Source organism: Antechinus flavipes, chromosome 2 (assembly GCF_016432865.1).
Source record: "Antechinus flavipes isolate AdamAnt ecotype Samford, QLD, Australia chromosome 2, AdamAnt_v2, whole genome shotgun sequence".
In the NCBI taxonomy this organism is placed as follows: domain Eukaryota; kingdom Metazoa; phylum Chordata; class Mammalia; order Dasyuromorphia; family Dasyuridae; genus Antechinus; species Antechinus flavipes.
The window spans coordinates 377,724,578-377,742,208 of NC_067399.1; the positions used below are offsets into that span (position 1 = coordinate 377,724,578).

General features: G+C 34.7%; 1 protein-coding gene across 3 annotated transcripts in view; it reads right to left on the reverse strand.

Moving 5' to 3' along the window:
- Positions 1 to 368: 368 nt before the first annotated feature.
- LOC127549918 (cholesterol 24-hydroxylase) overlaps positions 369 to 17,631 on the reverse strand; it is a 52,754-nt gene continuing 35,491 nt past the window's right edge. Inside the window, exons 12-15 of one of the 3 annotated variants that reach the window (XM_051978398.1) lie at positions 13,484 to 13,594; positions 11,786 to 11,874; positions 7,601 to 7,667; positions 369 to 467 (exon numbers count right to left, since the gene is read on the reverse strand). In XM_051978398.1, the coding sequence (XP_051834358.1) occupies positions 432 to 467; positions 7,601 to 7,667; positions 11,786 to 11,874; positions 13,484 to 13,594 (303 nt within the window). In that variant the 3' untranslated portion in view covers positions 369 to 431. Of the gene's footprint in view, positions 468 to 2,532; positions 6,015 to 7,600; positions 7,668 to 9,549; positions 9,959 to 11,785; positions 11,875 to 13,483; positions 13,595 to 17,631 lie in introns of those variants that run through there. The other 2 variants (XM_051978397.1, XM_051978399.1) reach the window with 2 other exon arrangements.

Genomic DNA, 17,631 nt, shown 5'->3' on the forward strand with positions numbered 1-17,631 from the left:
CTATAAAGGATGAGTTTAATATTTCTGAATTTTTGTATTTGTTAACAAGTTTTTTGTCTCCTTTTGTAAAGGTGCCATGCAAATCCTATACTGTTTTACTCACTAACTGTCATAAATCTAGCATTTCTGCATTTTAAAAAGTTCTATCTAGGTCCCTAACTTCTTTGTGGCTCATCTTTCTGTTAGATTTGTCTAGGCCTCAAAGGGTCACATTAAACTACCTGTAATTATTAGCTGTCTATTTTTCTCTGTAATTTGGTTAGTTTTTGCTTTAAGTGTTTAGATCCCATGCAATTCAGTGAGTGAATGTAGAATACTGATATTGTTTCATTATTTATGAAGCATATAGTCATAATGTAATTTCCTTGCTCATTTTTTTTGGATATAATTTTATTGGTGTCTTTTGTTTTTAAGTTACATTCATTTCCAGATTATCCATTCCTTAGCCAGTGGGCCTTCCTTTGTAACTAAGACAAAAAGTGAAAAAACAATTAAGAAAAAGAAATCAATAGATCAAACCTTTCTGCCAAAATATAAAATATTCCACACCCATTGTCCCCAACCTTTCTTGTTCAATTCATTTTGGGAAATTATTTGTTATTCCTCCATTTTTGAATTTAGATAATAATAATATTAATAATGATAGCCAACATTTATATAGCCCTCACTGTGTTCCAGGCACCATGTCATGCAGTTTATAATTATTATCTCATTTAATCCTCATAACAATTGTGGGAGGAAAATTCTGTCATTATCTCAATTTTACAAATGAGAAAATTAAGACAAGCAGAGATTATGTGGCTTTCCTAGGGTCACACAGTTAACAAGTTTATGAGGCTGATTTGAACTCTGGAATCTCACTAAAGGCAGTAAAGTAGCACAATGGGTAGGCGGGGCTTAGAATCAGGAGGATTCAAGTTCAAATCTGACCTGAGACACTTCCTAGCTGTGTGACCCTGGGAAAGTCACTTAACCCTTTTTTGCCTCAGGTTCCTCAGTGTAAAATGAGCTGGAGAAGGAAATGGCAAATGACTCCAGTTCTTTTCCAAGAAAAGCCCAAATAGGGTCACAAAGAGTCTGGAATGATTGAACAGCAATGATACTAAAAAACCTTTAAACTGTACAAACCCTATGAACTAGGTACTTACCTCAAGAAAGTCAAAGAATAAATGTCCTTACATACAAAAAGTATGTATGTATGTATGTATGTATGTATATATATATATATGTAATAACAAAGAACTAAAAAAAAGTGAATTTCAATCAATTGGGGTATGGCTGAACAAAAGAGTTGTATATAAATGTAATAGAATATTATTGTACTATAAGAAATGGCAAATATGAATTCAGAAAATTTTGGAAATATGAACTGATGTGGAAATAATAAGACAAGCATTTTTATATACTAGAGTTTGTTTTGCTTGATTGTGCATAGTTGTTACAAAGGTTTTGTTTTTTTTGTTAAGGGAGAGGTGACAGGAAAATAAAAATATTTGCTGGTTGATGAACTAAAATAAAAAATTAATTCCGGGAGGGAAAAAAAAAGAGCAGAATAATTTAGACAATGACCACAATTATGTAAAGGACTACAAAACAAACCAGATGCAGTGATGGCAAATTATATTTCCTGCCTAACAAAAAAGTTTGCTCTCGTTCAGTTGTGTATAACTCTTTGCGACCCCATTTGGGGTTTTCTTGGCAAAGATACTGTAGTAATTTAATCATTTCTACTCCAGTTCATTTTACAGATGAGAAAACTGAGGCAAGCAAGGTTAAGTATCTAGCTCAATGTCACATAGCTATTAAGTATCAAGGTCAGATTTGATTTCAGGGAAATGATTCTTCCTGATTTCAAGCCTGGCAATTTATTCACTATGTCACCTAATTTCATTAAAAAAAAAAATAGATAGTGGACAATAATAAGTCAGGAATAAAACATGTATTTTCAAACATGGTTAATACATTGATTTGTTTTGCTAGGTTTTGTTTTGCTACTGCATTGTTATTAGGAAGGTTCTATTGTGTGAGTAATCATTAGAAAGTGACAATGATGCTTAAAAATAAAAGAGCAATAATAAAATATTTTAAAAGTTAATTTAAAAAACAAATACCAGCAACAGGAAGCAAAAGTGAAAAAATGCTGCCACTATGTGGTGTCATGAGGTACCTCATATTGAGCCTACAAACAAGAAAAAGTGAATCACAAGTCACTGGTAACTTTAGTGAATTCCAAATAAAACCCAAAAGAAAGAAAAAGCCAATACTATGCTCATGCCTCCTTCAGTGATTCCCAGGCAGGCAGGAAGAATTATGCTGATTGTAAAGCGATTTACAGTTATATTTCATCATAAGGATTCCAATGAAGTCTTTCTTTGGTGTTTCCACATTGGGATAGAAGTGATCATGAGAACTTGAAGACCCTAATACCAGAGATCAAAATCTTGTTGACATACTAAGCTGGAAAGGCTTTGAGTCTAGGCCATGTGCCTCACTAAATTCAGAAAGATACAGCACGAGATTGACCACAGAGTATTAGATTTTTAAAGACAGAATTCAATTTATTAACAAAATTCACACAATAATTATAAAATAACTTCTTAAGTTATTATTATTTTTATACAATGTCAGAACTGTTTTAAATTCATTCTTATAAATATATTGTAGCATTATATCCAACCTGAATACTACTCTTCAAAATAATGTATTTTTACTTGTATCAATTCTGCATCATGGTTAAATCCTATGTCATGGTATTCTAGTTCTACATCCTAAATTTTAAAAATATATACTTCTCTGGATCTTCCTAACCTTGTTATAATGAAATAGCAGGAACTATATACTAGATTATGGGGGTGTTGCAATTTGTAGCAAAAATAGAGGGGTTGCAATTTGTAGCAATAAAATACTTATACCAGTGAAATTATACATCTTTCAATTATTGGAAAATAGTAACTAGTATTATTTCATAGAATCATAGATATATTTTATATGTGAAGAACTCAGAAATCTTTATAGAAAACACATGTACAAATAGATAGGAACAAGAATACTTTGAAAGTCTTTCCTCCAAGTAGAATCTTCCAAATCTACCTGAAGTAATCAACAAACTATGAGAAATATAGAAATATAAGTCCAAAAAGAATGCAGAAATATATAGAAAGAAGTCAAATCGAGAGGCTTGAATTTTTTTTGAATCTCTATGGATAGTTAAAATGCTACAAATATAGCTAAAGGATTAAAATATTATCACCAGAAACTACCATGTTTTGTGTCTTACAGCTACATAAGAACACTAAGAGAATATCATTATTTTAAAAATAATTTATTTTTGTTTCTGGAAGAAATTTGGAGTCATTAAATGAGCTCTAAAATGTGCCTATCTTCTTCTGTGATAGAGAGCATCATTGATTCATGCCTGCTCATCCTCTGACTCTTGTCTATTCCCTCCTGGAGACAGGAGTTGTCAGGGGAGATGTTTGTGAAAGGATCCACCAAATGTTTTGGAATCTTTTCTCACTTTTGTCTGTCATCGCAAGGGTGTTAGAGGATCACACAGCTACTCTCAGCCTTGCTACATGAACAGACCAACTCCCTTTTCTATCATACATTTTATTCATAATCTTCTTTGAAGTTGCTCACTTGTTATATGTTGCATTCTATTCATAACTACAATGTGCTTTTTTCACTATTCTCTGTATGAAATGTCTATTCATTTCTTTGGAGACAGCTGTGTTCTGTGCCTCACAGCTATATAAGAACATTGGTAGAATACCATTATTTTTTTAAATGTGCCTTTGCTTCTGAGAGAAATTTGGGGTCATTAAATGAGTTTTACAGTTTCCTGGAGGCAATCCAGACATTCTCCTCTTTTCGTTTAATTGTGGGCATGACTCATTGTTTATATTGTTTGTCTCAGATAAACTGATGGATAAGTCATATAGCTTGTCTCTTCAACTGCATGCCATATTCAGGGCAATAGACATTCTTCATGTATTTGATTTGTCCTGTGTGGATGTTTAGGTCAGACTCTATTGAGTGATTATGGATCTCTTCCACAATGCTTTGTAATGTTTCAGGGTTTGATGCAACAAGTATAAACTGAATCACAAACAGAAGCATCTGGAAGACTTAACCATCCATAAAGAGTCTCACTTCAAATTACATTCTTTATAGGATTTCTTTTAGCAAAGGAGGAGCAAAGGAGCTTTGTAAGCATACATCTTTCTGTTATACATTTTACCTGAATTATCTCTTGCTACCTTTCTTACCAAATTCCTTCACTATCAATCTGTTCACTTTTGCTAATTAGCCAGAGGAAACAAATAATTAAAAATAAAGGCATTTAATTAAATAGCATGGTATAGAAAATTGCAACAACATGTTTCTCCTACAAACCTGGGAAACAATATACATTAATATCCATACCATTAGTGGAAAGAATAGACACATGTAGGGAATACTAGTAATTCTTCTGGTAATATACTTATAGTTCTTCTGCTAAGTATACACTTGCCTGACCTCACATCATGGATTCTGACAACTATGGGTTACTATGGGATAAGTGAAACTATAGAGAACTTTCTTTGAGAAATAAGAGGTTTTTAATTAATTTTAAATTATCCTACTGGGAAGATTTTGGATTAATCTGTCTTCATTATAGATTCCTAAACCATGTCCCATTCCTTCTCTCCAGTCCAGAAATTGTCTTTCCTGAATTAAGATCCAAATTCCCATGTTTAATTATGGGAAAGTAGGCACTTAGGGCAGAGCCCTACATATCAGTAGATGCTCCAGTCCCATCTTGGAGATTCTGTGATTATGAAGGATTAAGATGCTATGATTTATTCAATGAGCAATTATGAGTACAGAGCAAAATGGGTTCCAATTCCCTTTAGCAGCCTCCACCAACATGGTCACTCCCCACAAATGTCCTCAGTGGTAATGGAGAATTGAGGCATGGTTAATTTTTCAGAGGTCTTGATAACAAATGTGAAAGAAAATTCACTCTCCACACTTCTTTTAGAAATAACAGGTTTTTAATGAATTTTAAAGTATCTTAGTAGGAAGATTTTGGATTAATCCTTCTTTACTATAGATTCCTAAACCATGTCCCAGTCCCCTCTCTCCAGTCCATCCCAGGAACAGTCTTCCTTGATTTAATAAGTTCAGTGATTGAAGTAGGGTAGGAGGTCTTCAATTGAACTCCTTTAATTAAATTACTCTGACTCAGATAACCAGATTCATATTTAGTCTGAGTAATCCTCAAACTAAAAGAAGGAAAAAGCTTCACAGATTATTTTAGGCTCTGATTACTTCATGTTTTGAGTTCATCTTTGATCAATTCTTTGCCTTGCACCATGACCCTTCTCAATCATGATGTAGGTAAAGATTATTATTTTCTCATGAATCCCCCAAAACTTACTTAATTCTCCATCATGATTGGCATTTATATAGCATTTTAAGTTCTGCAAAATGCTTTTCTCACAATAAGCCTAGGAAATAAATGTTATTATTATTTTTATTTTACATACAAGGAAACAGACAGAGAAGATTTCAGTGATTTGCCCAGCATTACATGGCTACTAAGCACCTGGGGCAGGATTGGCCCCCACATTTTCCAAGCTCCAAATCTAGCACTGACCACTACATCATACTGTCTCTATTCGTTAGAAGTGAGAATAAATATTCTCAGCTTTAGATGGCAGATAGCCTATTATTGCAAGCTGGCCCTTCAAGATTTAATATTTTAGCTGTCTAAATCAGAAGGCTCCTGATACTGAATTCCATTCTGGGAAAAATCCATAATGTCTGAAGAAGCTAATACTTAAGAAGGTAAACCAGAGACATCCTTCATGACCAGAGAAATCTTTCTACCTTCCCCGGGGCTTAAGAGTGCAGATCATGCTATCCTTGGGCTTCAGAGTCACAGATTCCAAAATTCCAAAGCTCTGTCCTGGGACCATCTGAAACTCCAGCCTCTGAAACATTTTGGCCATCAGCACTTTCACCTCCATCTATACTCAAATGAAAAACAACGGCTCATTAACAGCATATTATCCAGAAATCTGCCATGGTGGGGATAGCCCACTGTGATGATATCAGGCTGGGGAAAGATTCTAGTTAATATCTATTCTCTTTCCCCAACTACCCTTTCAAATCTTTCCTGGAATGTTCTTTGTGTCTCTCACTTGAGGTAGCTAGTGGCAGTTCAGAACACTGGTAGGGGGTGAAGGGAAGGATGGAATTAGCAATACTTGAGTTCATGTACACCCTCAGACTCAAGTCATTTAGGTTCACCTCGGTTTCTTCAATTGTAAAATGAGTGTAATAATAGCACCTATCTCCAACAATTGTTGTGAGGATCAAATGAGATATTTGTAAAAGTGCTTAGCATGGTGCTGGGTACTATATAAATGCTTACTCCTTTATTCTTCCTTTATCCCAAGTATGAATTAATAGTGACAGAGTGAAACAATCACTGAAATTGGACCCAGAACACAGGTGTAAGCCCCAGTTCTACTACTTTCTCATTGGATGATGCTGAAGAAGCAAATTCAGCTAGCCTCAGTTTCTTCATCTGTAAAATGGGGACTCATGGCCTATCATACAGAACAAACACAAGGAGATCATGTAGGTAAAGTGCTTAATAAAGTACAATATAAAGGTCAATGAGGACAGCTAGATGGTGCAATGGTTGGAACATTGGCCCTGAAGCCAGGAGGATCTAAGTTCAAATCTGGCCTTAAACATGTAATACTAACTATGACTGTGGACAAATCACATAATCACACACATATATGTCGGCTATATATATATATAATATATACACACATATATGTTGGCTATATATATATATAATATATACACACATATATGTCGGATATATATATATATATATATATATATATTATATACACACATATATGTCGGCTAGTATAGTTATATGGATCCCTGTCTTCTCTGTCCTGTAGGTAGAGACTTCTTCAGAGCAATGATTATGTTTTATTCATCTTTATATCTCCAACTATTCATAACATGGAACTTTACATACAGCAAATGTTTAATATGTGCTTACTGACTCTAAACCTTGGACAATTAAAGTTATATTATTCAGAAGATGTCAAACTAGAGCATTATCTATTAAGTATTCCCATTTAGCAGAAGAAACTAAAGTCCATGCCAAGGTTACATAGCCAAGTAGATTCTCTACAAGAAGCATAAATTCTTTCCTACTATAAAATCCCTGACCAGTTATTCTTTGACTTCTATTTAAAGAGTTCTCCCAAGAAAATGGGTCATTTTAAACATAACAGAATGACTTTATGTAGTATGATAAGATTTGCAGAACACTTTACATGCATAATCTCAGTGGATTCTCACAACAGCTTCAGGAGGTAGGTGCTACTATTATTTTTATTTTACAGTTGAGGAAACTGAGAGAGAAGTTAAATAACTTGCTTGGGATCACACAAATAAATAAATGTTAGAGGCTGGATTTGAACTCAGTTCTTCCTAGTTCAGATCCAGAATTCTATTCATTGTATTACATAGATGCCTAACTGTTCTGGAGGTAAGATAATAAATGACAGTCATCTGTTACCTGTGATAAGTATTGTCCAATGCAGGATCTTGGCCCCAAAGAAAATGGAAAGTAGGTAAAATTAGGTCTGTAAAATGAAAAGATTGGTTAACCATACATTTGATACAGAGACCTCATTCTGGCACTCATATTAGGGGCCACTTGCATATCACAAAACATACATATTGTTATGCCAGAAAGTTGTTTTCATAAGTAACAGATACCCAGGGTGTATAAATGACTCTCAGAACCTTATAGTTGGAAGGAAACCCAATAAGGATCAATAATAAAGTAATAGTCTCTATAATACTTCTGTAAGGTGATCAACCATACTTTACTTGAACCTATAGTTTCTAAAAAGGCAGCAGATTAATATTATGGCCATTATATTGTTATGAATTCTTCCTTATCTTGACTCACAATCTACTTTCTGTTGCTGCTGATCTTTCAATCTGATTTTACAATCATTTGGTTTTAATTCTATCTTCTACAATAAGCCATATTAATATTGTTTTATATCCATGTTATATATGTGTAAAAGCAAATGTATATATGTGTGTGCACATAAGTGTATATAGATATATGTATGTGTGTGTATATATATATATATATATATATATATATATATATATATATATGCTTAATTAAGCCTGCTTGGGAGAGATGGGAGAGATGAAAGGGAAAATAATTTAAATTAAAAATTGCATAGCAGAGGAAAAAAGAATAACCTACAAGAAACAAAGAAAAGATGGACAATCATCAATATAATGTCTTCTATTATTATATATGCTTTCTTGAAATGGAAATTTGTTGTTACATATTCTGAATCTTCCCTGATCTTCTGTTGGCTACCTGACAATGTTTAATAGAAAGAAAAAAATGCAAAGAACTAAAAAAAGGTAAAATATAAAATCTAATCCACCTTCTGGAACTATGCAGACTGAATCTATACCTCTTTCCACATGCCAACCTTTCAGATACTTGAAAAAGAGGATGATCATGTCTTATCCATTTGCTCCTCCCTTCTCTCCCAAGATTTCTTTGTGTTGATCACCATGATCTCTTCCTAACTTGGACCACTGAGGGGTCTGTCTTGAGAAGGAAACTACAAATAGTAACTCTTCCCTTCTTCACATATCTTCCCAAATGCCATATCCACAAATCCTCCAGCCCCCTCATCCAATCCAGTGGTGCAATTATGCCTCGGATACATTCAATACCTGTAGAAGCATCTTAAAACCAGATTTCTGATGAAGGGGCTGATTTACAAGATGTTTCATACTTGATCCTTTCTAAGACTATCTAATAACTATAATGTCCCCCTTATTCCTGTGAGTCAGAGTTATTGTTCTTTGACGTAAAAAAGTCCTTTCTCTAGCAATTCTTCCCCAACTTTCATTCCTATCTAGCTCAGCCTTACCCCTTCCCTAAAACCTATTCTATTTTTTTCTCTCCCTTTTTATTATGCTTTCTGGATCCCTCAAAATATCATTATCATGATCCTAAATTTCTTCCTGTTGTATTTCTTAACTTCTTGAATTTACAGAAATCTTATCAAAGCATTTCCCTGTCATTTTCTACAATATTGGTCACAGTGACTTAAATCAAATCTCCCAACAAACTTGGCCAGAAGTGGCAGACATATTCCTTATTTCACACCTTATTTCGCACACTTCTAGATCCTCCCTGTCGTCATCTTGAAGTTCATTCCATTTGTCTACATAGCCCTGCCCAGACCTCGTTGCCACCATTTACCAGACTCCAGGTCACTTTCCCACCTTTTTTAAGGAATTAAGAATGTGACTCACAATCTCCCTGACATTTAATGAATTTACTTGCTGGAATCATTTTGAATAGGTCCCCCACACTTTACACACACACACACACACACACACACACACACACACACACACACACCCCACACCAGATCTAAACATCTGGGAAAATATTAATTGCTAATGGATAGACTGAGTCAATAAACAAACAACGATAATTCTATCTCCATTAATTTACTTGTCAAACTAGCAGAAAAACCTGAAAATATCTATATGAATCCATGTAAAATGAAGTGAGAAGAAGCAGTAGAACATTGTACACAGTAACAGCAATATTGTAAAGATGATTAATTGAGAAACACTTATCTACAGTGATCCAAAATAATTACACAGGACTCATCATGAAAAATGCTATTCACCCCTAAAGAGAGAGCTGATGAACTCTGAATACAGATTAAAACATACTTTTTTACTTCCTTTATTTTTATTGTTTTATTTTGTTTGTATTTTCTTTTGTAACATGGTTCATATGAAAATGTTTGGCATGATGCTACATGTTTAATCAAAATCAAAATGTTTGCCTTCTCAAAGATGGGGGGAAGGCCTAAAGAGAGAGAGAATTAATTTTTTTTAATAACATTAGCAATTTTTTACATGTAATTGGGAAATAGATAACAAAAATAAAAATAAATTTTAAAAGATTACAAACAACCTAATTATTGTTAAATATTAATCAAACAAACATTTATTATATACCTACTATGTGCGGGATATTGTATTAAAACACTAGGAATATACAAAAAGGGCAAAGAAAGTGCCTGACTTAAAAGAGTTTACAATCTAATGCTATAAATAATGAATATAATAATTTTTTCCCAATCTTTAGGCTTCTTGATATTTTGGTTACTTGTCAATACTATCCACTTCTTCCTACATATTCTTTTCTCTGAGTTTTTATATTGCTGCACCTTCCAAGTCTTCTTCTCTGGATCATTATTCACAAGAACCCTAATTATGGATACAATCCAAGGTTCTAACCTAGACCTAATTTTCTTCTACACATTTATGGAAGTGTATATATATGCATGTATGTACATACATACATATATATATATATATATATATATATATATATACTCTCCCTTGTGACCTAATCAGCTTCCAAGGGTTATTCTTTATGATTCCCACATCTTCATATTTTACTTCTAGTATCACTCCTGAGCTTTAGACCCACATTACAAACTATTTATTAAATATTTCCTACTGGATGTCTGAATGTAGACATCCCAAATCAACTTATCCAAAACAAAACTCATTAATTTTCCCACCAAGCAAAACTTCTGAACTTTCCTAAGATTGGAAAGATTACTACTATTGTTCCAGTCACCCAGGTTCAAAACCTCAATGCTACTTGTGACTTCTAGCATTTATTCACCCCTAACCAACTGCTAACTTTTCACAATTATACCTTCTCTTACATTTGTCCTTTTCCCCCCTAATACTTTCAAGCCCTAATAATCTCTTATATAGAATATTAAAATAGCCTTCTAATTGGTATCTTTCTCTTACATCTCTCCCCTAATGACACATGGATGTCAAGTCAATATTCCTAGATAAGTCTTACCATGTTGTTCTTATATTCAAAAACTCTGGTGACTGTACTACTTCTAGGGTGTGTGTGTGTGTGTGTGTGTGTGTGTGCATTTTTCTGTTCAGTATTTAAGGCCCTTCATAAGAATGGGATAAGCCTTCGTTAGCATTTTGATAGACACTGGTAAAGAAGCCAGGAAAAGGGGAAAAAAACTGAAGATTTTGTGGAGACACACAGAGAAAGAGAGAGAGATATAAAGAGAGAGACAGAGACAGACAGAGAGACAGAGACAGAGACAGAGACAGAGACAGAGAGAATGAATATGAATTATTTCAGGGACAAGTTCCTGGAGGATATGAGATGGAATAGAATAGATGACATGGGTAGGGGATTGTCCCTTAGAATGGAAAAAAAGCCAAATCATCCTTTGAGATTGGAGCAAAGGAAGGAAGGAATAGGATAAGATCTTTCTTTTCTTTTCCTTTCTATTTATTTTCTCTCTCCTCCCTCTACCTTCTAAAAATAAGAAAAAAGAAGGCTTCAAGGAACTAAGCAGACAAAGATGGAAGAGATCATTGCAAAATTAAGAGAATATAGAGGGGTCATGACAAGATGGAAGGAAAAAAGGTGATACGGTTTGGCTAAACATGGAGTGAACTGAAGGAGATAAGACTAGAAAGCTAAATAAAATCCCCTGAAATTCAATTTAATGACTTTCCAAGTCACACAAAAATTTATTTTTTATCATCTGTCATTGCCCCATCATTATGTAAGCGTCAAGTGAAATCATGCCTTATTTCAATAGGGATTCTTCTTTTAATGATTTTTAGATGTACTTACTTGAAAACTTCAGGACTGAACCGCTCTGGATTAAAAGTCAAGGGATCCTCAAAGTATATCTCCAACCTGCCCATTACATAGGTACTGAACTGTTGACAAAACAAGTAGTCTTTGTTACTTTCTTTTTTTTGTTTTGTTGTTATCTGTTATTTTCTGTTCACAAAAATTCACAGTCTACATATAATGACTACCATCCAAAAACTTCCCCCCAGTAGACCCCATCACAGTCAGAAGAAATGCCAAATCTTAAATGGGGTATGAGTCTCTCTCTGAACAAAAATCTCTTTGGGTGTAGGGAAATATGGTTAATATTTCTGAGAGGAGCTGGGAAGCCATTAGCTAGAACTTAGAAATCTATTCACAACCTAAAGTTTCCTCTCAAACCTGTTGCTGTTTGGATGATCCCAAGTAGGGTTTTCCTGGCAAAGATACTGGAGTGATTTGCTGTTTCCTTCTCCAGGTTATTTTTCAAATGAAGAAATGGAGGCAAATAGGATTAAATGACTTGTCCAAGGTCACACAGCTAGTAAGTATCTGAGGCTGGATTTGAACTCAGGTCTTTCTGCCTCCAGAGCTGATGCTCTAATCTAATTCTATTACTGATTGATCTATGAGCTGATGCAATGAGTGGCAACTAGAAGAACTTTAGTTCTTGAGGGGGGTCACACTATTGGTAACTTGCTAGAATTATTCCAAGGTAGGTCTTTGCTGAAGTGCCAGGCCTGGAGTCAGGAAGTGCTGAGTTAGAATTCACTCTCAGACACGTACTAGCTCATAGATCAATCATAGAACCATAGGATGCCAAAGTGGAAAGGAGTTTTAGAATCACTGAATGAATGTGAGAAGTGAAAGGAATCTTGAAGTGAATTGTGGTTTAGTGGAAAGAGTTCTGGCTCTAGAATCAGAGGATCTGGGTTCAAGTCCCTCTCCTGACACATTCAACTTATGTGACTTTGGACAAGGTGCTTAATATCTCTTTTCTTCAATTCTAAGATCCCATCCAATTACAGATCTATGATGTTGGGTTCCAGGCAGAAAGGGGTGGGGAGGATTTTGGGTATATTAGTTCCTTTAGGGTGAAGCAAGGCCATCAAAGGAGTGCTGATATAAGACAGTCAATGTGGCATATGAGAGATAATGTCACAGAAAGAGTATTAATCTATGCTAGATTAATTTGTCATTAATTTCACCTTAAACAAGCTCTTTCTCTTCTTTTGATCTTAGCTTACTTATCTGTAAAATGAAAGAACTTAACTAGCTATTCTACAAGATTCCTCTAAACTCAGATAATCTATGTTCTAGAATTGTACAGCCCCTTCCACTTTTGACTGTACTATGGAGAGTACTATATACACTAAAAATGTCACACAAATTTGCAGCAGCACCATTTCTAAACAGGGAGGTGAGAAGGCATAGAAGATCAATTTGACTTTCTTTTTGTCACTCCAAGTTTATCCTGATCACAATAAATATCTGATCCGAATGTTACTTTTTATAGGTGAACATTTTGGAAGTGGAGAACCCCAAAGAGACTCCCATTTCCCAAAGTAGCATCAGGACCAGTACTTAAAAGGGAGGTACTGGAACTTTGGAAATTTGATACCTTCTTTCCCCTTCATTACTATAATTTATCTCTAACCCAAATCTTTTCTGTTGTCAATTTTACACTGAGAGTCAATTATGAAAAGACAAGCATACAAACAATGAGGTACATCCTGGAATCAGAAGGCCATCGACTACAGTGTCCTTTTCCAGCCACCGTACTGTTCCTGTGACAGGAGGGTATAACCTGAGAATTTCTTTGAGAACCTGGAGAAATGCATTGAGAGTAATTAGTCCTCTATACAGAAAAATACAGACAAGAAGGACACAAATCATGTAATTTTGAGTCTACTCTCTCCCAACTCTCATATCAAAGCAGTTGCCAAGTTCTGTCCTTTCTACTTCCAGCATAGTGAACTAGGAAACAGGAAGTCCTGTGTTTGAATCCTAACTCAGATCCTTACTTATTGTGTGATCTTAGAAAAGACATTTAACCTCTCTGGGTCTGTTTCCTCATTTGTAAAATAAGGAAATTGAATTTAATGACTTTAAGGTTCCCTTTTAGCTCTAATTTGTTATCCTATGATCCTCTTCTCTAATGGCACTGGACATCAATCAGCTTAGCCTATTATCCCCACCTGTACAATTTTAACAACCTCCTAACCAGCCCATGCTGCTTCCATTCTCTGCTTCTTCCAAGCCATCCACCACACATTGTCAGTCTCATCTTCCTTGTTCATGAAAATAATTTCAGACTTCCTCATAATCACATTGCTAGCAAGTGGAAAGAGGTGGGAGTAAATCATTCTTTTTTCAGTATATCACACTTCCTCATGCTATTTTTTTTTTTTTTTTGATGGTTGTTCAGTAGTTTCCTATCCAACTCCAATCCCTTTTAGTTCTTCCTGGCAGAGATACTGGAGTAGTTTTGTCATTTCCTTCTCCAGCTCATTTTGCACATGAGGAAACTGAGGCAAAACCGGGTAAAGTGATTTGTCCAGGGTCAAACAGCTAGTAAATGTCTGAGGCTGGAGTTGAACTCAGGGAGATGAGTTTTCCTGATTCCAGGACAAGTGCTCTATCCTCCGAGCCACCTATCTGATCCCCAGATATCAGTTCTTGTATCAATTCTTCCTACTAGGCTATCAGTTCCATGAGGACAGAGCTCAATACATAATACCATAGAGTAAAAAGAGGTCTGCCTCAAATAAAGACACTTGTTTCAAACCTTGGCAAATAAATTATTGGTTTTATGAGTAATTACAATTTTATTACTAATTATTATTTCTATTATTATTAATTTCCAATTTTATTACTAATTGTAAGACTACAAATCTAGAGAAGGAATTTAGAGTCCCAAGTTGCTCATTTTACAGAGAAGGAAATTGAAGCTTGAAAAGATTAACTGATTTGCCCAAGGTCATACAGATAACAAGTCTTCCTCCCCCCAAACCTTCTCTTCTTCCTATCTTCTTCTGTTAAGGACATCACTTCTGTTACTTCTTCTTCTGTTAAGGACATCACTATTCTTCCAAAGCTTCAAATGGAGGTGTCATCCTCAACTCCTCATCTCTCTTCAATCACTTGCCAAATCCTATTGATTAAACCCGCAAAACTTATGCACATTCTCCTTTCTCTCCTGATTCTGCCACCACTTGGTACAAACCCTTCTCACCTCACACCTGAATTATTTTAAAAATCTTCTAATTGATCTCTCTGTCCCAACTTTCTCTCTGTTCTAAGTCTATTGTTCCTTCAGTTGTCAAATTAATCTTCCAAAAGTGAAGGCCTGACCATATCATTTTCCTTTCAATAAATTTCCATTACTTCCAATTTACCTTTGGAAACAACAAAAAAAAAATCTTCTGTTTGGCTTTTATAGCCTTTCATAATCTGGACCTCCCACCTTTCCAGTCTACTTTAAAATGTATTCTTCCACACTCTTTAATCTAGTAATACTGGTCTTCTTGCTCCCATTTGCACAAGAGAGTTTATTTTCTGACTGGGCATTTTAATGCCTCCCGATACCCGGAATTCTTTCTTTCCTCATCTCCACCTTCTGGTTCCTTTACTGCCTTTAAGAATTAGCTAAAATCTCCCCTTCTATATGAAGTCTTTGCCCTCAGTTCTAGTGCCTTGCCTTTGTAATTATATTCAATTCATCTAATTTGTACATGTGAATCTCCTGAAAGAAGACTTTTTTTTTTTACTTTTTTTATCCCTCATCACTTAGCACAGTGTCTAGCATATAACAGGTGTTTAATAAATGATTGTTGACTATATTTGTCATTGTTCTAGTTCTTAGGTTATGCTTGGTCATTGCCACTTCTACTCTGCCCAAGCAATCCATAGCTTTTAATCCTACCCAATCCTACCCAAAAGGTCCCTGATTCCTTAGGAATCATTTGTCCACAAATGAAGATGTTAGCTGACAACTTTTCTATTCAGGAATACAAACAAGGGGAAGTATGGCAAAGGATTCTAGGCTCTTCTTTTCTTTTGAATTCCTTGAGCTTGATATTATAATAAAGGCCTATAGGTAGGCTAGATGTTGCTATCCTGAAGATTGATAAGAAATTTATTTTGCCAGTGAAAGCAGAACAATGAAAAGTATTAGATCCACTTGTAGCAATCACTTTATCTGTTAAAGTTTAATTGTTCCTCAAATGTTCTAGTCACAATCTATATGCCGTGCCTGGTTAACTGAATTTTATATCTATACCCTGTTTATTTCTCAATTTTGTGCAGCTTCATTTAGCTTATCTATTACTCTCATTTGATTTTTTTGTTAGCTTTTTCCAATGCTATAAAACTTTGTACAGTTTGAAAAAGAGATTCTTCGTGGCAGTAACATTTTCTATTTGTGTTTGAAATACTTCTTCCTCTATAGCTCTAAGTTATAAAGAAAGCCTTGATCAAACTGAAATGAAAATGCACAGGAAGTAAGGGACCTTAAAGATTATTTAGTCCAACTCTCTAATTTTATAAATGTAAACCTGTCCTGGATGTAGTGTGATCAGTCGACTCTCAATAGGATAAGGGAGATCTACCCTCAAAGAATCTGTCCTGCAACTCCATTTCTCATTTGGAAGGAGAAATTTGGAGGTAATTAAGAATGGATGCAGTGATTCTAGAAAGTAATTTGATACAATACCCAAAAAGTTACCAATTGGCCATGACCCAGTGATACCCCAAAGAAATAAACATACATATGTGTGTACATATATACATATACACACACATATATATGTGTGTGTGTATAGTAGCTTTTCTTGTAATGGCAAAGATCTAGAAATTGAATGGATTTCCATCAACTGGGGAATGGCTAAATAAGTTATAGTATATATATATATATATATATATATATATATATATATATATATATATGTGTGTGTGTGTGTGTGTGTGTGTGTGTGTGTGTGTGTGTGTGTGTGTGTGTGTGTGTAATGAATATATGAGTTATAATATATGAGAATATTACTATTCTGTAAGAAATGGTGAAAAGCATGCCTTCAGAGAAATTTGAGACTTAGATGAATCAATAAACAGTAAAAGAGGAACAATTTATACAAAATTAACATTGCAAAAAACACTTTGAAGAATTCAAGAATTCTGATTAACACAATGACCAACCACAATTCCAGAGGACTAATTCATGATGAAACAACTACCTCCTGATAGAGAAGTGATGGACTCAGAGTGTAGCTTAAGGCAATATTTTTTGACATGGCTAATGTGGAATTTTTTTTGTTTGACTATATATATATTTGTTACAATGGCTTTTATTTTCTTTTTCAATGGGGATGAGGCAGAGAAGGAAGGGAAAGAAGACATATCTTGAGTAATTGAAAAAATTTTAATTTAAAAGATAAATGTAAAGAGAATGGAAGTAGCAAGCAGGGATATGGAAGCAATTATTTCTCTGAATCCTGGAATACAGCAAAAATATAAAATGGTAGGTTGAAGCAGATGAGGTAGGTAAACCACTCAGCCCCACAGGAGGGGCAGGTTGGCTATGGGATCATTCGGAATGTCAGCTCAAATCGTTAGAAAGAGAACAAGAATAGTCATGACAGGGATGGAAGAAGCAATAATGAAGAGATACCAGAGAACTATCAGAAAGAGGAAAGAGAGTCCATAGATGTTGTCTACCTATCAGTTTTTTCTAACTTGATAAAGAGATACAAATGTCCTAAATACCTTCTAAGTTGAAAGGGAGAAAGGGAGAAAGATCTGATTGCCATACCTTAGTTTTTATTTTGTGTTTAAATGAGTTTCATTAGAACGGGTTTGCTGAATTTGGT